The sequence below is a fragment of the Maylandia zebra genome, linkage group LG8 (assembly GCF_041146795.1).
Source record: "Maylandia zebra isolate NMK-2024a linkage group LG8, Mzebra_GT3a, whole genome shotgun sequence".
In the NCBI taxonomy this organism is placed as follows: domain Eukaryota; kingdom Metazoa; phylum Chordata; class Actinopteri; order Cichliformes; family Cichlidae; genus Maylandia; species Maylandia zebra.
Genome location: NC_135174.1, coordinates 22,932,663 through 22,956,426, shown reverse-complemented (window position 1 = coordinate 22,956,426; position 23,764 = coordinate 22,932,663). Strand labels below are relative to the sequence as shown.

General features: G+C 41.3%; 1 protein-coding gene across 1 annotated transcript in view; it reads right to left on the bottom strand.

Moving 5' to 3' along the window:
- Positions 1-20,341, bottom strand: part of LOC101467299 (glutamate receptor ionotropic, NMDA 2C) — a 63,608-nt gene extending 43,267 nt beyond the window's left edge. Inside the window, exons 1-4 of the mRNA XM_076887653.1 lie at positions 19,565-20,341; positions 19,025-19,149; positions 6,468-6,840; positions 4,792-4,890 (exon numbers count right to left, since the gene is read on the bottom strand). Coding sequence (XP_076743768.1) covers positions 4,792-4,890; positions 6,468-6,824 — 456 coding nt within the window. The 5' untranslated portion in view covers positions 6,825-6,840; positions 19,025-19,149; positions 19,565-20,341. The remainder of the gene's footprint in view (positions 1-4,791; positions 4,891-6,467; positions 6,841-19,024; positions 19,150-19,564) is intronic.
- Positions 20,342-23,764: the final 3,423 nt, after the last annotated feature.

Here is a 23,764-nt window from a genome sequence, read left to right as displayed (position 1 = left end):
TCTATGACATAATGCAGCTCGAGCGGCCTGACCTAGCTAGCAGGCTTCGCTTGATTATAGACAACAGTGTGGACAGGCATTGAGCCCTGACCTCAACCCTATCCAGCACTTCTGTGATGTACTAGAACATCAGCTGAGAGCCAGACGCCAACATTGAGCTCCGATGAGGGGCACAGCATGCCACCAGCAAAGCATTCAGCTGCTTGCAGCTTCTTCATTTGCAGTGAATGACGTTCAGAGCCACCATAGAGCCCCACCTGAATCCTAATGGGAATATGTGTGAAAGAATATAGACGCTAGTACAGCGTTAACAATATAACCACTCAGCTTGGCCTTAGGCATTGTTGCTGAACTGAAGATGGTCTCTGCCATTTGTAGAGTAATGTTTTACATCTTTTTCTGTAGGACACCAGTAACTGAGTGATTTGGAGAATGAAAATTTTCTGAAATCTTTTTTTAGTTAACATTAAAGTTGCATTTGAGCTAAATGTTAAGGTTTGACAGAACTTATGAAATTTTGATGCAAAGAAATTTGGACATGTACTCTAAGTTACTAGATCTAGTCATGTAAATTATAGTGCTATATATACATTGTTGTGTGTGTCTACTATTGTATTTTCTGTATCTGTAGTGCAGTCCCCAGCACATAAGTATCCTTTGTACTGGAACTATTACAGTTCTATCAAAAAGATCCAAAAAGTAGAGCTATACTGTGGATGCTGTGCCCAAGAACAACATTCAAAAGTTGAATTTGTGCTCAAATATAATTTAATGGTATTAATATGTTACTGGTATAAGAATCTTTTCCAGTGTCTCTTTGTTATCTTTTCTCAGAATCATTACATTTATAACACCAGCAGCAAAAGCGAAGGATAGGGTGCCCCCTCCAAATGATTGATTATACTATATGTGCACTCTGAAGATTCCAAATTACCTGATATGCTGCTTTTTTGTCATTTTCTGTTAAGCCAAAAAAAATCCCTTACATTTATTTTATTTAGTTAGTTATTTAGTTATGTATTTATTTATAACACAAATGATGACGAACTCTGGTTGGAGGACTCCCCTGTGAATTTTTGCCTTGGCCCCCAACAGACTCTACTGGCGTCAGTAACACTGACGCCAATTGGAGCAAACCTCTGCCCCAGGCTTCAAAATGTTATCTAAATCCTCAAAACAGTTAATCTCCTGATCTGCTAATTAATTAACCTATACAATTAATAGTTATTTTATGAAGCCGATTCATTGTTTGCAGTGGAATAATAAATACAGAATGCTTTTAATCCCTTTGCAACAACGACATCATCCCGTGTCGTTGTTGCAAAGGGGGCATTTCAGAAACATGGACAAACTTTCCTGCTGGAAATTTGAAGAGTATAGCTGGAGAAACCAGATTACTGTTGCATATACATTTGCAGCTAACATACAACTATTGTGTAGTGGCAGTGTTAGGTGTAACACATACTGTAATCACATTACATTTTTAGCAACATAGTAACGTTACTGAACTAAATTTAGTAATTACATATCAGTTAATCAGTTATCAGCACGCTGGGCAGATAGAAAGAGAAAAAAGTCAGACATTTGCACCTATTGAGGATTGGAGATACTGACATTACTTTTATTTCTATTGCCCAAAAGGATCAGAGAGTGATTCTAAAGTGCAAACTGCATGCAGAACAGAAACAACTGCATTATACTGCTAACACATTGGCTCTTTATAGCCATCTGCACAGACAGGATGCTAATGCAAAGCTAGCTGAGAGCTCAAAGTCATTGTAAAGCTGAGTGCATGCCGACCCCGACCCAGCAGCCAGACCCTGAACTTCTCTTTGAGCTAGTTTTCATCTTTGCTTTGTTGCCCTTTTGTTCATACGCTTTACACTGTAAAAGATAGTTTAACAAATTGCGTTCTCTGGTAAGTAATTAAATGACATACTCCGTTACTTTTAAGAAAAGATTGATGTGTAATGCATTACTTGACAACCCCAACCCTATGTTTTGGGGTACTCATAACCATACTTTGATAAAACACCCTTAACAAAACCCGTGTTTAACACTTGGATTGTCTGATATTTTGGTGTTGTCTGCATACTTTTGGCCAAGTGACGTTTCTGAAAACATAAAACCCATCAACTCTGAAGATGCATCTTTTCCTCAGACTGAATACAGTTATTATCGCAATCACTGCCATCATAATTAGAATATTCATATATCAGATGTTAGAATTTTATTCCAACTGAATTAAAGTTTTGTTATTAAAGTTTCTTGTTGTTCCCCCTGCAGCCTCGTCGGCACCATGCTCCTGCCCCCATCCTCATCTCCTCTCTGTCGCCTCCTGCTCCACTGCTCCCACGACTCGACATCTGGAAGTAGCACCCTCTAATGATCGCCCAGCACACTGCAGTGACTGACAACCAGCCAGCCAAGAACACACAAACAGAAAACACGCTCAATCTCTGATTTCTAACTCCTCCGAGAGACACGTCACTACATTTTTTTCCCTCCTTCCCTCGCAGGCCCCATTGAACAGCCTTTATGCTGTTTTTCAGCGCTTCCTTAACCTTTAATTTCCTCTTCTTCGCTTTTGCTTGATGTATGTGCCGTCTGACAAAAGACACACTTCCTCTCCAGCCTTCAATCTTTTCATCTTTGTCTCATTCCCTCCTTCCTTGTTGTTCACCATAGAAAGATCACTGAGACAGGAGCCATAAATAGGCGGCTCGGGCGGCTGCTGCTTCTTTTTAAACCCACTATCAAAGATATTCATCATCATCAGGCCTATTGATAATCAAGCACTATTGAGCTCTTTTATCCCTTAACAGAATCATGCACTCACGGGCATGTCTTTCTCCATCCAACCCACCTGTCCCATTGTGCCAGACACCTCTGACAAGCTTTTTTTTTTCTTCTTCCGGACAACAAAGGAGCATATAGAGAGACTGAAGAGGAGTATGAGGGTAAGGGTAAAATAATGCCTTCGACATGCAGGCCACAGGAAAATGCTTTTCTCTTTGTGTTCTACAGAGAACCACCACTCAACACTTTGGACTTCTCAGGGGCAACGTCACACCTGCTTGTTTGTGTTTGCTCGCTGTCAAGTTGACAGGTTTTGTGATTGGCTCTGCAAATTACCAACCAGAGACCAGTGATCGATGATGAAATTTGACAAAAATATTCTGGAGGCAGCAGAAGAACTGTGTGAGATGTGTGTTAAAAGCAGATCTGAGGTAAATGGCTTGGAGAAGTTTTCAGAGGGACAGAAAAAATTGAGGGAAAAGATGAGTGAATGGTTTGGATTTGGGGATAAATGGTAAGCGCTACAGGGTGCTTCAGCCTCCTGAAGGCTCTAATTAACAGTTTAATGCTGTCCTAGAGCTCCAAGTGAGCAAAAAGGAGCACAGGCCTCTGGCTTACTTCAAGCCACAGTCTTAATAGACTCTGCCAGCATGCAAAAAAAAAAAGAAGTAGATTCAAGGAGCGAAGGTGATGGAGGAAAAGAAGAAAGCAGTGAAGGTGTAGAGAGACCAAAGCAAAATATGAAATGCATGGGGGAAAGAGACAGGGTTAGAAGTGAACTAACCAACAGGGGGGGGGGGAGGAAGAGAGAGAATTATGGAAACAAGGAGGACTATTTCACTCACAAAAGAGACTCAGCTATGAGACAGTAAAACACTGCCTTTGGGCACCTGTCAGCCAAGCTTCATCGAGGCATCTTTCTCTTCTGTCTGTCTCTTATTCACTCACTCTGCCATCAAAATACAGCAAATCAATCACTCTCCTGCAGTTACAACTCCTCCTGTTTAATGCCTATCTATGACGTGACATCAACAGGAAGATGATAAAAACAATTACTGTGGTTTACAAAATGTTGCTGGGGGTGGAATTTATAGCCACAGGGCTATACAAGTTTCGATTGGTTGATAGGTGTAGGAATGAACCCATTTGACTGTGTGTATGTGTGTGTGTGTGTGTACTTCTCATATGTGACAGTATTCATTTGCATGTGTTTGAGAGTTGTTTCTATAAATACAAGGTGTTGGAGATAGCAGTTAAGCAATTAAAGGAAGGAAGGGGAGATGAGCCGAAAGCTTAGAGTGTGAAAGGAAGTAGAGACGGAGCCACATTCCCACCACAAAGTGGAGAAAAAGTAAAGATTAAGAATCCATCTGGTGTCATCAATCTCTTCTTTACAATCTAACTACACAGCTCGCTGCTCTCCATTTCTATTCATCAATGAGATACATGCTAAATCATAGCGGGAAAAACCTGCTGGTCTTCGACTGTGTAGACATGATTGATTGAAGCACAGATCACCCGTAGCACTTGTCTCCCCTTACGAAGTTTCCTTTCCCACAACTCAAGACTTTTCCCAGCCACGGATTAGACGAGATGATGAGGGTCGAAGGCTCTAGTCATCGCTGATAATTCACCCATCTGTATTGCTCATATCCAAATATTTGCATGCAGCGAGTTGCTTGCCAAAGTAGGTTTCACCGCTCTGACCTACTTAAGTTGTTTTAAGCTGAGTGATGCCGGTGCAAAAGAGTTCTGACTAAGACAGGAGGCTGTGAAGAGCGAGTGCTGCTGCTGACAGGATTTATATTGCAGGTTGTTGTTCATCTTATGCCAAGAAGTTGTTTTTCCCTCATTATACATATGTGACTAGTATTATTTTGATACCTCTGACTGAAATGCATTCACGAGTGTGGTGCGAAGGTCCAATTTAGGCTCGATCCTGGTGGTGGGACAGTGTTGAGAAGATTGAAAGTCTCATTGTTTTCACAGTACCTTATACGGTATGACGACTGCAGACCCACCACTGATGCCCACAATTGGCAGAGCTGTCTGTGTGGAGAGAAAGTCCAAGATCTGTGCTACTTCTGCCACCTGAAAGATTAAAACAAACAGATTTCATATTTGAATAAAAGAAGATGAAAGTGTTGCACCAGAATAACTCATATTCATTAATATAGTTTTACCAATTAGTAGTGGTCGAAAGACCAGGATGTAAAATTCATATTCAATCCAGAAACTGATCGATTGCCAGTTTAATGGCAAACTAAGCACCTTTTTTTTGTTTAAATCAAAACAGCACTTGAAAAGCAACAATTTTGTCAGGCAAACCTTAACCGGCATTAATAAAATAATACATAATAAAAATAAAATAAAATAAATAAAAAATAAATAAAATAAATATAAAACATAATAACAAGTCTTTCAGATGTTTTAAAAAGGTAATGGTTTCAAAACTTGTAGAGCTCCAGTTTTGTTTTCATGTAATTATTATTATACTACACTCAGAATTTGTATTAAAATTACTAATAGGGGAGGTCTCAAAATCTGCCAACTCAACCATGTGGAGCTTTCCGCTGTGGTGACTTCTTGTAGATAGGGTGACTAGCCGAAACTTGGGGGGCAAATGGGCAACATGGTGGCAAGAAGGTCCTGGGTTCAAATCCCCCAGGAGCCTCTTTATGTGATTGCATAGTTCTCCCTGCGCCTGCATGGGTTCTCTGGCTTGTGTGGTAAAACAGTTGGTGATTCTAAATTAACTATTGTTGTTCATTTTAATGTCACAGGCTCCAACCCTATCACAAACTTGACTTGGATGGATGGGTGGATGAATGGATGTTTGCAAAAGAAGAAGAATTTGACTGTGAAGTGCAAAGTTGCTCAGCGATCCAGGCATCTATGAAGGGAAAATTGTTGCATTAAAGTAGCAGCAACAAAATCCAAAAAATAGCATGTAGCGGCCAAAACCTACATGTACCACGTCTACCCATGCGTGCTTCCATAGTAGATTCTCTATTGCCACAGTTTTCTTTGAGGTGTCTGGTTTTTACTGGCTGTTGTTGGAGTTATGGCAATAGTTTAATGGTAAATCAGAGACCTTGCTCTTTATTAGTAAAAGAATATGTGCTAACAATTAAATGCAAGCTTCAATTCTATGGTATTAACATTAAAAGGCATATCAAATAATAAACCTGTTTCAAGCGTTTTACTTCTAATGTTTAAATGCACTCATAAAACATTTCACTTTTTTCAGCAAAATTCTTTTTAGGAGATTTCAGTGATAAAACAAATCTTTGGATGATGTTTTTGGTAACTCTATGCTAGCTATACTTTTTCCTACGACTTCATTTAAGCTGAGAACAATGCCTTTTTTAGGTTAATAAATCCTCTAAAATACTGCTTTGATTTAATGCAACATCTCTTCCCTTTACGATCTGAAACCCTACCGACACCATAATTTAATTTCTGCAAAGACAGCAAGTAAAAGTAAGCATTTAGTACACGCTTGGCATCTCAATTTGTTCCTCTTTGTGATTTAGGACAGGACAGATGCTTTTTTACATAAAGTCTTGCCTCGTGCAGCTTTAGGAAATGGATCTGGGTGACTGAACACCATGACTCTGGAGAGGATGTCGGATCAGAAAACACAAAAATGCATAAATTATTCTTACCTGAGCGCCGGTACCCGAGCCCACATCATCCTCAAACACCACACCGTGCAGCTTTTCCGTTGCCATGGTATCGCAGAGACGTGTCAGCAGGTCACGAGGGTTGGTGTCATTGACCAGCACCGTTACAGGGCTGACTACTACGGGAAGGTCGACAAAATTCTCTCCACTGAGACGACCTCTAACCTCATTCTGGTAGCTAGAGCCGCTGAACACCACCGCGACATTGATGGACGGGTGCAGGAGGAGCGGCCGAGCCTGCAGAGGAAGCGGGGAGGAGATAAGGAGGAGAAGGAAGAGGAGAAGGAGGAAGAGAGGGGGCCAGGGGGAAGGAGGAGGATGTCCCCTGGGAAGGGCCATGCTGGCAGGCTACTGCCTGGAAAGGAGGGTGGGAGAAGAAGAGAAAAGGAAAGGGAAGAGAGCAGCAGTCAAATATACAAGCTGCTTTACTTTTGTGATGCTTTTGACATAATGCCTCATGATCCCTCAGTACATATCCATCCCTTACTTCCCTCTCCTGGTCTGTCTCCCTCTCTGACCCCTTTGTATGACAGTATTAGCCCTGCATTTAGACTTGTGTCGTCAGGAAAACTGTGTCTGTGTGTGTCAGAGTGTGCGTGCATGTAATCCTCCAAAATCCAATCCCCAGTGTCATGACTGTAATCACCTCCCCATCTCTATACATTTCTGATTTGGTGCACACACGCACGCACGCACGCACGCACGCACGCACACACACACTGCAAGCAGGATTCCAAAACTGTCACACATGTCCTCAACTCTCATTACTGGGATTACATTACGTTGCACCACATTACTTCAGCCAACCTCTCTCCATGTGGTGTGATGTCATCAGACTAACCCCAGAAATGCAAGATGCAAATAAAGCCATAGAACTGAAATTACATCAAACTCTTCATTTATGCATATTGTCATTACAAGGAAGAGTAATAAAAGCAATACATATAATATAATCCAAAAGTGTTGAAATACACTCATTCATCATTCTGTTAGGTACATCTGTTCAACTGCTCAGTCACATGCCAGCAACTCAGTGCATTTAGGTATGAAGACATGCTCAAGGTGGCCTGTTGACGTTCCCATTCTAAACCATGATTTAAAATGGGGAAGAAATGTCATTTAAATTACCCTGAACAATGCATGGTTGTTGGTGACAGACTGGCTGGTTTTTATCATTGTAGAAAGTGCAGATTTTGTTTATTGTCCCACACAATCATCTCGAGGGCTGACAGAGAATGGTACAAAAAAGAGAAAATATCCAGTGAGCAGCGGTTCTCTTGCTGAAAAAACCTTGCCTATGTCAGAGTCAGACTGCTTTGAGCTGATAAGATGACAAATGTTAATCAAATAACCACTTGTTACAACCAAGGTATGCAGAAGAGCATCTCTAAATGCACAACATATCGAACCTTGATGCATCTCTCCTGTCAGCTAAGAACAGGAAAATTAGGCTATAGTTCACACAAGCTCAACAAAAATTGGACAATAGAAGATTGAAGAAACATTGCTAGGTATGATTAGTCTCAATTTCTGCCAGGACATTAAGTGGTACAGCAGAGTGAGAACTTAGAAACAAAAAAACATGATTCATCCTGCTTTGTGTGAACAGTTCAAGCTAAAAGGCTGTTGGTTTAACACCAGCATTTTTCAATTTTCTCAACTTCAATTTTCTCGATACAGGATGGGCTCCTTAGTAACAACTGAACATTGTTTAAACACCACAGCCTACCTAAGGATTGTTGTCCATTTCTTTATGAACATAGCGTACTCATCTTCTGATGACTGGTTACAGCAGAAAAACAAGCCAGTCTCAAATTTCATATCGTCTTCTTGAACAGTCCCAAAGAGCACCTTTGGGATGTGATGGAACAGCAGTGACTGCACCGCTACGCACCCCTGCAACATCATCATCAAATTTGCAGATGACACCACTCTGATGGGGCTCATCACCAACGATGATGACACCGCCTACAGGGATGAGGTCCAGCGACCGTCAGAATGGTGTAACTACAATAACCTCACCCTAAACACCAAGAAAACCAAGGAAGTGGTCATGGACTTCCGCAAAACAAGAACTGATCCCCCTCCCCTATCCATAAAAGGTGACTATATGGAGAGGGTGTCCTCCTTTAAGTTCCTCGGCACCCACATATCCAAGGACCTATGCTGGTCCACAAACACATCAGCCCTAGTAAAGAAAGCCCAGCAGCGCCTCCATTTCTTGAGGGTTCTGAGATGGAACAGGCTGCAGACTGAACTCCTAGTGTCCTTCTACCGCGCCACTATCGAGAGTGTGCTGGTGCACGCCATCCCTGTGTGGTACGCTGGTTGCACAACAGCTGACAAGAAGAGACTACAGAGGGTCATCAGAACTGCAGAGAAGGTAATCGGCTGTCCACTCCCCTCTCTGGACTTAATTGCCAGCTCAAGATGTCTCTCCAGAGCCAGGGCAATTATAAAGGACCACCTCCATCCTAACCACCACCTCTTCAACATCCTGCCCTCTGGAAAAAGGCTCAGATCCATCAGGTGCAAAACCAACAGACTAAAGAACAGCTTCTTCCCGAGGGCTGTCAGAACTCTTAATGCAAACTAAGAGTGTGTAAAGACTTCCCCAACACATTTATTTTATTCTATTTATTTAATTTTTTTTTTTCCACCTTCGTTGTATATTGGTTTCTCTTCTTCTTACTTTAGCACCTTTGTGGTCCAGCTACCCAATTTCGCTGTGCAAGAAACTGCACAATGACAATAAAAAGCTCTAAGTCTCTCTAAGTCTAAGTCTAACAGGAGAGTCACATTATGGATGCACAAATCAATTCAGTTCAACTAAGTTTTATTTATATAGCACCAAATCACAACAATAGTCGCATCAATGATCTATAAATTGTAAGGTATAGACCATATAATAATAGAGAGAAAACTCCAGCAATGCCCTTTGAGCGAACTCTTGGCAACAGTGGGAAGGAAAAACTCCCTTTTAACAGGAAGAAACCTCTGCCGCTTCCAGGCTCAGGGAACAACTGTGCAGAGCAAGCACAAAGAATTAAGGATGTTTGGAAGGCAAAGTGGCGTGTAACTTTTTTGAAAAGTAAAAATTATATTTCTTTGTACTTGGTCTTCTAAAATGGTCGTCGCTTTAATTAAAACCTAATGTTTGGCATGCATTCACAGTACAACTCAACTTTGCATTTGCTGTTTGAAGATCATTTCCTATTTAATCAATAACCTTGAGCCTTTGATTAAACCAGGTGGGCTTTCATATAGCAAATAAGGATCTCCACACAAACACTCACACAGTACTTAATAGGTAGGACAGAATAGATAGCGTGTTGGTTTCATCTGCGGCCATCAGAGACACCCTGATAATTAACAGCACCTCTCAGCTTTGATTCAAAGCAACACTGGGTTAAATGTGTCCCATCTCTCCAACACACTTCATGCTCCTGGCATATCAATCATTCATCTTAATAAGTTTGTAGGCTCCTGGGTTTTACGTGCCCATAGCAATAAATATGCAGTTTGACCCCTTGAAAGGCAATTTATCCTTATTAGATTTATTCCAGAAATAAACCATTGTGTTTAAAATGGGACTGATGGACAATGAGACTTTTTTTCTTCAAGTTTTGCTTTATATTTGTCAGTTTTCTTTTATTCTATTGATTGTAATGGTCAGCAGTCCCACACTGGCCATTTTACTGACATTTTCTAAGCTTCAAAAGCTCTGCGATGCGGCATGTTTTTAATTTGTGCTACAGGAGGTGAAATATGAGCCGTTATCAGACCTTAAACAACACACCCTCGAGTCTTTCAGCCAATCATGTTAATCATGTTATGGCCCGCAAAAAAAAGTGTTTACTGCCTGGGCGCAGCAGCCTTTAATCTCTTGGCCAGAGAGTTGAGGTCCCTGGCGCCATTAAAAAATAATTTGAAATTCTTTCGTTTTTAAAATAAAATGTGAATATTTATAATTAGAGCATATTTGTTTTCTCTATCATAAAAAACCCCCTACACTATTTGGATCAACTCAGTGCGGCTCGCCACGGTTTGGGGGGTTTCCATTACCTGGCACCAGGTACTCTCTTAGTACCTGTTCGCCAGGTGTTCCAAGCAATCAGAGCAGGTACTAAAATGTGACGTCATCAGGCTGCATGCCACCGACTGGTTGGACAGTAGCCTCACTCGATGAGTCATGAGAGCTTCTCCTTCACGAAAATTAAACCGCAATTTTTTAGGCCCGACAACAAGCGAAATAGCCACAAAAAACAACGCGGTGTTCATCTGAGTCTAACGAAAAGCCACAGAGCGAGCAGCAGGGATATTCTTGCCTCGTTCACCTTTTTTGTAGTGTTCGTGTCGGGGGGGTGCATTGCTTTCACAACAGCCACGCAGGTTAGGTATCAGTGGATTGTAATGAAAAAGTAATCGATCAGTGGCGAGTCAATCCGATTAGGCAGTAGTAGAAAAGGGGCTTTTGTTTCCAGTGAATAATTATATGTTAATGTAAATTGTTGTGTTATTTGGATACTAAAAATTAGCACTTTAGTCCCCCAAGCAGCATACTTAAACTGAAAGCCATAGACAAAGAACAGCTGATTATATTTCAAATATGTGAAATAAAAGGCAAATAAAGAAACACATACTGACCTTCGTTAATATCTGAAGCAGAAAACGTAGGCAATATTCCTAATTATCACACATAATGTTCATTTTACAATTTGGATGTTACACAGTAAGATTAATATTGTACTGAGAGAAAATGTTATATCTTCAAGGGTAAGAGCTGTTTTTTGCGAAACATTATTAAAGCCTGTGGATCAAAAGACGTTCATATTCTGGAACATATTTGTCATTTAAAAGAAATTACACCGCATCTCCAATAGCTAGAGGATTAAAAGGGAAAATTAGAAGTAAAATTGTGCAGCTGGATAGTGTATTGGTAAGACTACACACCTTCGGAGCGGGAGTCACAAGTTTGATTCCCACCCGGTATCTAGTAAGGGTCCTGGCTAGACCCCCCGTGCAAAGCAAAAAAAAAAAAAAAAAAAAAAAAAACAAGCCCTGCAGCCTGTCCGCAGCTCGGACACAAGAATTTCATTACGTGTTGTACTCTGTATAATGACAAATAAAGGTTGCTTGTTGTGAAAATTAACTCTTAGTTGTGCCATAACTCAATGCTTTATGCATGAATGTGAAATTAACTTGCAAATCTGTCATAAACTTTTATAATTTACTTTTTCATTTCCTTCTACCAGAGTGAATAATAAACTGTTTACACAATGCTTGCTGAATTTTGCTTGAAATTATATTAATTCAAGCTCACACACACAAAGTCAGTAACGGGTTTAATGTAAATATACCTCCAAATGTTAAATGTGGTGGAGGGGAAACCAGAGGATATCTGCAAAAGATGGAAATAGCCTGTGTGGATCATATGACTAGAGAGCAGGTCAAGTGTTCATTTACCAGTGTAATCTCTGGAAAAAGAGATTAGCAGTGTGTTTGTGTGCGAGTGTCTGTGTGTACGTGTGGGTAGGAAGTTGAGGGAGTGGGTGTCTCTGCTCTAGATTGGCAGCAAGAGTATGATTATGACACACAAAGGATGTGAACATAAGAGAAGGCCACAATGTGTCTAAACTTAACACACAACAACTGACTTGTGGTCTTTTTAAATGAATTATAAAAATCACATGGCTTGTTTTAGAGAAGATGCAGTCAATGAAAGATAAATGTGAAGATGTGAAGATGTCAGACAGCAGATTGTCAGTAAGTGTTGTTACGTTTTGGTGTTGTCGGTGTGTTGCTTTTGTGTGACTGTCATGTGTTTCCTGTTTTACTTTGAAAGTCTGTGTTATTTTAGTGTGTTCAGTTTACGTTTCCTTGTCTCGTCAGGTCTAATTTGCCCCAGCTGTGTTTCCCTCCTGTGGTCCATTCCCTAATTGCTCCTTCTATGTATTTAAGCCCTGTGTTTCTGTATGTCATGGTCGCGATCTTCCCCCCCGTTGTAAATAGTTTGACGTCTGGTGTTTGGTGATGTAAATAAATGTGGTATTTTGCTTTAAATCTCGTTTTGGGATTATTTTTATTTTCCTTATTTTTATTTTCCTGCGTTGCACCCCGGTTGCCTAGGCCGGGGTGTAACATATGGGGGCTCGTCCGGGATCGCTGGAGGGTCCGAAGGAGGGACAGCTTCGGCCTTCTGTCTTCGCTGGAGGGTCCGAGGACCGCTTCAGCCTCCGTCTGTCTTCGCTGGAGGGTCCGTGGGACCGCCCCAGCCTTTGTCGTCGCTGGAGGGTCCGTGGGACCGCTCCAGCCTTCATCCGCCTTCGCTGGAGGGTCCGAGGGACCGCTCCAGCCTTCGTCGTTTGCTGGAGGGTCAGTGGGACCGCTCCAGCCTCCATCAGCTTCGTCTGCCTTCGCTTCAGCCTTCGTTTGTCTTCGCTGGAGGGTCCGTGGGACCGCTCCAGCCTTCGTCTGCCTTCGCTGGAGGGTCCGAGGGACCGCTCCAGCCTTCGTCGTCTGCTGGAGGGTCAGTGGGACCGCGCCAGCCTCCACCAGCCTTCATCCGCTTTTGATCAAACATTTTCACTTGGGGTTACATGTTTGATTTTTGGGTGGGGGGAACTGTTACGTTTTGGTGTTGTCGGTGTGTTGCTTTTGTGTGACTGTCATGTGTTTCCTGTTTTACTTTGAAAGTCTGTGTTATTTTAGTGTGTTCAGTTTACGTTTCCTTGTCTCGTCAGGTCTAATTTGCCCCAGCTGTGTTTCCCTCCTGTGGTCCATTCCCTAATTGCTCCTTCTATGTATTTAAGCCCTGTGTTTCTGTATGTCATGGTCGCGATCTTCCCCCCCGTTGTAAATAGTTTGACGTCTGGTGTTTGGTGATGTAAATAAATGTGGTATTTTGCTTTAAATCTCGTTTTGGGATTATTTTTATTTTCCTTATTTTTATTTTCCTGCGTTGCACCCCGGTTGCCTAGGCCGGGGTGTAACAGTGTGTACACACATTTTCCCCAAATCCTTGGATGTTTTGCCCTTTTTTTAAGGTTTATATTCACATGCACAGTTTGAGCAAATGAGCATGGTAGTGCATGCACAGGTTTTTTTTATTATTATGGAAATTTCCAGATGGAGTGCAGCTCTTCATGTGTGATAAACTCTCTCACTGGGACTTAGGTAGGCATGCTTCAGCATCAACACGACAACGTGAATCCAAATTCCTCTTGCCATCACTGTTAATAAAAAAAAACAATCAAACAGCTGCGAAATACAAGAACAATGAGAAGTATAAAAAGAATGGTTTCTGGTTAATTTGACTAGTAAACAAACAAACAAAAACAAACAACATACCTAATAGACAGTGTCTCATATAAAATAATCATTGGTTTTTTTGTGGGGGTTTTTTGTTTGTTTTTTACGGTTGTTGTTTTTCGTAATATCTTTGCCTAATAAGTACAGAATATTTCAAGCCTGCCGCCCTCTGAGAACTGATCAAATTAATCATAGCTAAAGTAGGAAGCTACTTTTTGTACTGAACTTTTCACCTCTCTGCTGATGCTACAATAGTGGAACAATCAAAACTCTCATGTGGCCTTTTAGCCGATTAATTGCTGCACAATCTGTCATCACAAATTAAAATGTTATTTTTCTATGTAATTTCTCTATAACAATGGGGAAAACACTGACACACATCTGAGTTCTCATAAGCCTATAAGTGGGCTTGTTTCACAGTCTGCAGTAATGTTTGTTTTTAACATTATCAATCAAATACTGGACTACATGTTAAGCTGATGTGTAAGTCAGTTCTCTCTCTCAGCTGGGATATGACAGCCTCCCTCTATTCTCGAGGGGAATAAGCAGATTGGAACTAGTTGATGGGATGAGGATCATCATCATCAGAAAATTATCAGCATGCCTTGTTTGTAGGGTTCTCATAATACAAGAAATCCAAGCTCAATACTGATACCCAGGAAATTATTCAATGCTTAATACGATTTTTGATATCACAGGGGCAAAAAAAAAATATTTTTTTAAATTGACATTACCAGTGGGTAGCACTGATAGCATTTTTGCCTAGCTCATTTGTTTTTGGCCACAGCCATCAGGCACTGCTTAATGATAACTTGACAGTTAATGTGGTTATTGGATAAAGATACTTTCAGCTGTTCACTTACTTCTACAGGACCTTCCATAGCAATTTGTATCTGTATGTTTGATTTGGCAAAGATTTTATACCAGATGTTCTTACTGATGCAAACATCCCAGTTATCTGGGCTTGGGACCAACACCATAACTAGGAGAACACTGGCTTGTGGTTAACACTTATGATAACTGATACTTCAGTGTTGTTGGAACACAGCATTACTGACCTCCCCTAAATTCCTCCTAAAGTGTTGTTTCATGTTGTGAAAACTACTTAATCTGCTAATGAGGGAAGAGGCTGTGTGCTTCCCTGTGTGCAGGTGGAGGAGGTAAAAACAGCATTATTGGTATCATTACTGAGAAAAAAGGAATATCTAATCCAATAGTCATTTTTGGTATTATTGATTAGTATGTGAGAATTATAAAAATAATTTTTTAAAAGCCTTAGTTTCAAAGGTGTTGTTGAAAAAAGAATTCCACGGCACTAATTAGGGAGCCTGAATTAGTGGGTAAAATTAATGTAGTAAAAACGAACATCCTCTCATCAACATACAGCATGCACAGTGCTCTGACAGCTGCAGGAAACGTTAGGAATCTCTAGAGCCCATTTATACAGAGCTAGGGTCCAAGAAATCCCAAAATGAGCCTTTATTCTGCAGAGTTATTTCATTTCCTGATACTGATATTCTGACAGTGGAAATTCCCAGTGAATACCTGATTCAAAGAATTTTAGATGCAATACTGATTGCTCTAATTGCAACACCACCGACAAGTGAACTTAATAAACGTGATACTTTTGTTACATGAAATACTAGAAAACCTTGGGTCCTGACATTGATGTGGGTGCCACCTATGTGTTGCTGTAGACCAAGCATATCTGCCATGGTAGTATCTCTGCAACCTCAGCACTGGCCTCATTAAGTGGGACAATGCCCCCGCCCAATCACACAAGTGCTCTGGAATACAACAGAGACCCAAGGCTTTGACCCAGCTCCTGAACTCCCCAGATCCCAATCCAATCAAAAAAGCTCGATCCACAGAGACGCTGTCCTGCAACCCACAGGACAGGACATCCCACTGGATGTTCTGTCAACAACCTGGTGCCAGACACCACGGCACACTCCCAGAGTTCCCATGGCCATGCCCCAAATGGTCGATCAAAGGACAATCTAGAAAATATTTGGGGCGTGATGTTATGGCTGTTCAGTGGTGTATAGAGTGGCTATGCCCACTCTCAGAAAGACATTATGTACTGTCGTGGATTTTACATGTTTGCATCACATACAGTTTATTTGGATAAGCCATGTTTTCTCACTTGAAACAAGGAACCCTGTATTTCCGATTCTAGATTAGGCAGATAGGAATTAGCCAGTGTAAAATAGGTAAAATGATCCTTGCAGCATGACACACATCATATCCCCAATCCCCCTAAATCAGAAAGCATATCAAGCCCATGATGGCTGCCAATTTGAAACTCTGCAGCTTTGAAACTGTATAAGAGGTATGGCATTGTTAAAACTTAGAGAATATTTTGATGACATACAAATTCCACCTGTAATCTGTTGGTGTGCTCAGGATTATGAGCCAAGGTGTAAAAATGTAAAAGTTGAAAATGGAGAAGATAAAAGATTCACATCATTCACACTAAAATTATAATAGAAAAATATAAGTTAGAGAAATAACTCCGATGGGTACCTTATGACAATTATTTTACTCCAAATACTTTGGACAAAAGCATCAAACAATGGATACCAAACCGAATAACAGCACTGTGTAACGTAATAAGACAACCAGTACCCTTTAAGATACGTACAAGAGATTTTTATAAGTGGGATGTAAAGCGTCCCGCTTACAAAAGTTTTGAGAAAAAAATGGCATAATTACAACCATATTAGAAGTCTACAATTCAAGTAATATTGGGCAATATCTACATTACATCAAGAGTTAGTGGAAAAGAAAAGGAATGCAGCACTTCATGTTGAATAGAAATGGGAAAAAGAAATGGGCATGAATATTTCTGAATAGTTGCACATATGGCAAAAACAACAATCTACTACATCATCAGGTAGTTGGAGAAAACCGTGTTGGGAAAACACATCAGTAACACAACCATGCTGGAGCGGTAAATGTAAATTTTTTGGTTATTATCAACATTCTGGGTTACGATATCCTATGGTCACATATGGTGTTGTGGTTAGGTAAGATAGCAAAATACTGTGCCAAGAGAAGACACATATTTGTTTAAAATGTTATCAGCCTGTAAATGGCTGAAAGTAGCGAGTGAAATATATGTTATGGAGTAATTGACTCATAAGGTACCACTTCATGAGGAACTGTGTTGAGAGAAACGGAAGAAATGGACCATGTTCACATGATAATGACAAGGTGAAGGCTGAAATACTGATGTCACAGAAACAGACTGCAGAGACAAAGTAAATCAGACTGTTCGTGGGGTGATGTGGGGATTTTCATTGGTTTGTTTTGTTACTCTCCGTTCTTTTGTGTATATCTGAAAGAGAAATGAAGTGTTAACAAAAACATGGCTGCCAAGTGGAAAGACTTGAGGGACTCAGTCATGTGCAGATTATTGAGAATCCACTCAATGAAGCACTTCCATTACCATTTCCTAAAGTAACAGCTATGTATATGACCAATAACTGTCCACTGGGCACAGCCACTCTGTCAACATCCTTTCCCTTATCCCTTTATTCCTCCGTCTGAATGACTTAAAGAAGCTAAGTTGATATGTGAGCTCTCTCATCCTCATGTTCGCATACAGTTACTACAGCCAATCAGCCTTCCACATACAAACCAAGCTCACAATATGAATAAATTAGTGTGTCATGCTTAACCTCTGAGCTTATTATAAAACACATCACATGTCTGCCACTTAAAATTATCATAATAAGGATTTTAACAGCTAGCTTCACAGCCTCATTTCTCAGTAGGTTCCCGATTTCGCACATAAAGATTTGACAGCTTTAAAAGGAAATCGTTGCAAGCCAGATGTATCGGCAGACGTGACTGACGCTGACATGGTAAGAGCGCGTCTAAATCTGCTTAGCCCTCAGCTGCTCAAATGTATAGCAATCAAAACCTCAGAGACACCCAATTTGCATGCCACACCTTCTTAAAAGAGACACTGTCACTCTCACAAAACCATACATGAAATTGTATATATTAATATGTACATAAAAAGATTTGTCAAAAATCACAAGAAATATTACATTAGTGTGGAACTTTTAGGGTCCTCTTGTGGCCTAAACCCCCAAAAAGGAACCACAGCGGTAACTGTTCGCAACACAAACTTTGTAATGTAGTGTTTTACTCAACCTTTTTCAGAAGAATTATAGTATTTCAGAAATACTTAATTTTATTATTACTTCTGTTTGTACTTGTTTAAAATGTCTCTTGCCACACTGTGGTCCTCAGATTGGTCAAAGACCCCTGAGTACCACTGCTTGAGTAAAAATCATGATAATACATTATTAACATACATTTTATTTACTTTCCAGGAGCTTGTGATCCATTAAATTTGTCTGTAGAACTCTTCCAAATTCAGAGATGCCATGCTGAGAACAGGTGTATATATAGCTCAAAAACCATATGCCAGCATTGTATTTATAGACCCAGTGAATCAATATTAATAGAGCAGGAAAAAAAACCATTTTATTGTCCGATTAAACATCTTGTGGCCGTCAGATTAAATTTGTGAGCTTTCGGAGGGCCTCAAACCCCTGTTTGGGGAACCACTAGCCTGTGGATTAAGTAGTTTTAAACAAACTGTGCTAGATTGTGCTGCTCCACGATAAACTGAATGCAAACTGGAGCAGAAAGCCTCTGTCACTAATGTAGAAGAATGAGTCTCTACCTACGGCTTATGACACAAATCAATGAGCATTACCAAATAAGTGACACAGCAGCAAAACTCTGCAAGTGAAACATTCATAATCCATAAGTAAATGAGTCATTTTGAGGAAGCTTGCATACAGGTGGGGAGGAATTGCACACACACGCACACACACACACACAAGTACACACATACAAATACACAGAAACACATGCACATGCACATGCACATCTACAAAGCTGCTAACCGCCAAACCCCAGAGTGAAAAATGCTAATATGTCCTCTTACAGTATTTCTTCTTATAGTAACAACTGGCTGCTCTGTTTCTGTCAGCAGCAAACAGGAGCTTTCTCTCAAGGAAACTCTTCACTTATCATAGTATTCCTGCATCCATGCAGTGTGTCTACACTCTCACTTGCTGAAAGCTTTTCTCCAATCTTGTATCTATCTGTTGCCCCACATACATCCCTGCCACTTCTATTTTTCTGTCAGAGGATCAGATTAAGAGACATGAGTGTCAGCGAGTATGTGTGACTTGCAGACTTACCTGTGCTTTCTGCTCTGGGTGAACTCCTGCTGCTCCATCTTTTCCCAGATGTTTTCCTCCAAGTGTCTTTTTCTGTTGCTTTCCTTTTCACCTGCTTTGCACCTGCCTCTCTCTCCTCGCAGCACCTGTAGGAGTATGCATTTAGACCAAGTCCCCGCGTGAGTGCAAGCCCGAGCAGGTTATCAGTGCTTCTGTGTCTGTGAGTGTATTTGGCAGCTTTGGATGTCTGCACACTCCCCTCGAGGACTTCACAACGTGACAGTAAGTGTATGTGATATCCCCAATTTTCCAAAAATCTCTCTTTGAAACTGTTCGACTTCTCCTCTCACTTCTCTCCTTCTCCTGTTCTGCATGTGTCACAGTCAACGCATTCGCGAGTGGTCATGAAGGTGAAGACAGGACATCAAAGTGGGACAGGAAAGGAAAGTGAAGGAGAAGGAGGGTGAAAGAAGACGAGAGGTGTGGGAGCCCCTGGATGAGCAGCAAGCCTGTGTGTGTGTGTGTGTTTGTGCGAGTGTGTGCATATGTGCATAAACCCACTGTGTTTAGCTCTCTGTCTATATCCCTCAGGCTTCCCGCTGTTCAGATGAGAAGAAAAGCAAAAGAGGAGGGGGGAGAGTGATAAAATGCCTCTTCAGTGAAAGGGGCACAGACGCCGGTAACACTTCAGCAGAAGAGACGGTGACGCTTCCCCGCCGTCTTTTCCTTCCTCCCCCCCTCCGCCTCCTCGTTCTGTTTTTCCCTCTCCCTGCTCAGGAGTGAGAAACATGACAGATCCACGGGAAGTTAGTAAATCTCACAGACTTATAAGGTAGGGTCCTGTGCACGCATCTGCATCTTTGAAGCAAAAGTTTTTCCCTCCTCCGGTCCAGTTATCAATTCCCTCAGAGATGGTACTCCACAGTAAGGGATCCCCCTCCCCAGTGATGATGACTCTCCTCAGGTCCTGTGCGATCAGAAAAGGTGAGGAAAGAAGGATAAGATTTGTGTTGGCTTGCCTCCCCCCCTCGCCCCCTTTGCCATATGGATGAGAGGTGATCCAGATGTTGGCTGATGGGAGCGTCTGGAACACGGAGAGAACAGCGGGGCAGATGGCAGGTCTGTGGGGTCGGGCCGGCTGTGCACTAGCAGGTCCTCATCCTGTTGCACTGATTTTTTTTTCCCACCAGAGTTTCTCTCTCTCTCTTTCTCTCTCTCAGCGTTGTGCTGCCGCTCATCTGCCTTTGCTGCCACACCAGTAATCCTGCTTTCCATTTCCTCTATAACTCCATCTTTTCTGTATCTCTCTCTCTATCTCTTCTCACTCCATCACAGGAGGGGCTGCCTGTGAGTCCTGATAATAATGGTGTGAGGATTTAGCCTGCCTCCCTTCCTCTCCTCCCTCTCGCTCACTTCAGACCAACCCCTCCTCCTCTCCCAGCCCACTTTTGCTCCCGTTTTCTCGGTATTATTCACCTTCATCCTGTCACATATCCTGTCGTCTTTTCCCTAATCACCTCAGTGTATAGCTCAGTCACTTCACTCCCTCCTTTGCCTTCCCCCCCCTGTTTTCCCTTCCACCATCAACAGGTCCAAAATGAATCCCATCAGAGTTTTGTTTTCCTGGTCAGGAGCCCAGAGCCTGTGCCTGTTGTTTATCAGTGGGAATACAGTTTTAAAATGTCAATAAGCCAACAGACCACCATACAAGCCCGCAGCTTTTAAGCAAGCATATAAAGTGTTGAAGCAAATACTCCAGTAAAGGGACTGTACACCTATTTTAGATTTGTTCAGTTTAATTACCAGCCGTACTGCTCAGGTGGTGAAAATAATTGAAAGAGGGTTTTTTTTTTTAACTGTCTGGAGTCCTGCAAATTTAAATGAATGCAAATATTCCAAGTAGCAGAGAAAGCAAATCTTTGCTTTGTAATATAGTCTGTGTCTGTGTATAATCAACTCATGAACCAGCTGTACAGGCATTAGCTCGAAACATATGGACACACTGTAGGTGGCTGAAGTGTTTTTGATATCAGAACCCACCAGGGAATCCAGCTTTGTCTTCCAGTATCTCGCTTTTTGTGTTCCTATCTCATTATGTTCATGAAGTAAATTCACGGAGCTGCAGAGTAAGGATTTGTTTTCTAGTTTTCTTAGCTTTCAAACCCGCCTTAATGAACGATGCTATCGGTTTGGGGCTTTTCCTTTCATAACTATCCCAAATGTGTGGAGCAGCTCCTCGTTATCAATATTAACTGAATAAAAGAAGTGGCCAAGAAAAACATTTGGATATCATTTTTCTACTTGTTCCCAGATAAATGTTTTTATATAACTTTAAATATATATCTATGAATTCAACTACATAAATATGTTTGCTTAGTATTGCAAACGCATTGCATATACAGACACGCTGCTGTTGGAAAATGTGCAAACCATTAAAAGGCTCCAAAATCTGACAAGTGCACACCTGAGTAAAAATTGTTTTGCTACTATTGCTCAGTTTGAGTTGGCTGTCAAAGCTGCCTTTCTGTCAGATTTTCCCTCAGTTTACTTTCCTGTCCCACTTTTATGTTCTGTCTTCACCTTTATAACCACTGTCAGGTGGAATTACAGGCAAGGTGTCATTCGGCGTCCGTGCAGTGACGGACCTGCTGCAGCAATGTTGAACATTTAGAGATGGATGGAAGATTGCTGATTTTTGTTTTTCATTGTCACATGTTTTTTTATTTTCACTCTGACTTGCTTGTTAGGTTTAGAAAGGTTGGATTTTGGATTAAAATATGTCCCCTGCACCTGTAGTTTACCCAGTGGGCTTAAATGTTGTGTTAGGAAGTTCTTTATTATCACATATATGTGATGTGTTGAGAGTGCATCATGCACAGATGCCAAAGGACACCTTCTGTTAGTAATTTAGAGATGCCAAAAAAAGGCTATATTTGATACCTTGGGAATAATAACGCACGGGCTGGATATCGCTTCAACTAATTACTGGCATGTATTTTTAGTTTCTCCCCAAAACTCTTAGCATTCACTTGTGTCTGTAATGCTCTCAGTAGTTTATGCATTTGTTGCTCTGTTTTTTACCACCACATCTTGAAACTTCAATTAATAGATGGATGTCTGATCATTTTTGATCCACATCAAACACAAAAGCCAGTAAAAATAAAAGAGGCGCACCAAATGGGACAATGGACCTGGAAGTGCTACACCCATACAAATATGGTTTTCAGGATTATTTGCTGTGCGTCTCATTCACAGACTAAAGAGCATGCTACAAAGGCAATCATCTGCCTGCAATTAGACTGAAAAGCAGGAGAGAAAAGAGAAAAAAAATCAATCCATCATAATTCTCAGACCTTTCGTTCTGCTAGAGGAAAACATTTTAAGTTATGTTGAATGGAATCATGTTGACACGCATAAGTGTGTATCGCTGTGCCAAGAGGAGAAAGTAGTGAATAATGCTGAGGGCCGGAGAGATAGAGGGAAAACAGTCTGATTGCCTCTTACGTCTCTTCCCTTCTTCATGGCTTACTTTTGACATTACTTCAGCAGAGGAAGGAGAAACAATTTCACTGTGCCCCCCTCCCTTCTCTCACTCACGCTGTGGGACAGGCGTTTCATAGTTTTACAGAGTGCCGTCTTCTGCAGGTTACCATCACTTCTAATAAAAGCCGTTTTCTTCTTTTTCCTCACTCGGCAGCTTGGTCAGGTGACAAGCCTTTCGACTCTGCTCTATAAATACAGACAAGTGTTAAAATAGAGTGCTTCAGATGTAAGACGGGTGACAGAGGTGTTTATATCTGTGCGGGATGTGTGTAGAGGATACAGCAATACCTCTGGTAAATGGAAAGAGACAATAGCTGACAGATGTTTTAAAGGATAGTCTGTCTGTGAGCAGCTGGACAGTGTGTAAACCAGCCAGTTGGGAACATATGTTCTCTGGACAGCAGCTTGATCAGGCCCTCAGATTAACTCAGATTGATTCAGTGAGTAACAAAATTGTGTTTACTGAAAGAGAAAAGCTTGCTGGCTGACAAGCAAATAATTAATTCTACTATTTTGTGTGTTGCCACGGAGGATTTATGTTATATGCAGTTTGTTCTAATACAGTACTCATTCTCAGGGATTGTCAACAGACCGATTATATAGACTCTTTAGTAACAGATTAATTCATTGCGGTACTTTTAACTGCTCTGTTATTTCCCAAGCGTTCGTCACAGTGGATGGATTCACATTTTTGATTTGGCACATTTTTTTATGCTGGATGCCCTTCCTGATGCAAACCTCCCACTTATCCGGGATTGGGAATGGCATGAATACACTAGTTTGCTCATCAAATGAACATAGATCATTTAAAGCTCTATATCTGTCAGAAGATTGTGTTTTGTGTACTCGGAAAGGGCCTTTAACCAAGTCCCCTTGGGGTGTCCTGTGGGGCGTTCTGTGGGAGAATGGGGGTACTTGGCCCATTGTTTGAAGCTGTTCTCTCCCTGTATGGTGACAGCTTAGTTCGCATCACCAGCAGTAACTCAAACTTGGTCCCGGTAGGAGTTGGACTCTGCCGGGGATGCCCTTTGTCACAGATTCTCCTCATAATTTTTATGGACACAGTTTCTACATGTAGCCAAGAGACAGAGGGGTCTCCGCTATGGTGGCGTGAGGATCACCTCTGCTTTTTGGCTTTACCAGAAGGCGACTTCCCCCTATCACTCCTGTGGTTTCCAGTCGAGTATGAAGTGATAGCAATCAAAATTAGCCTCTCCA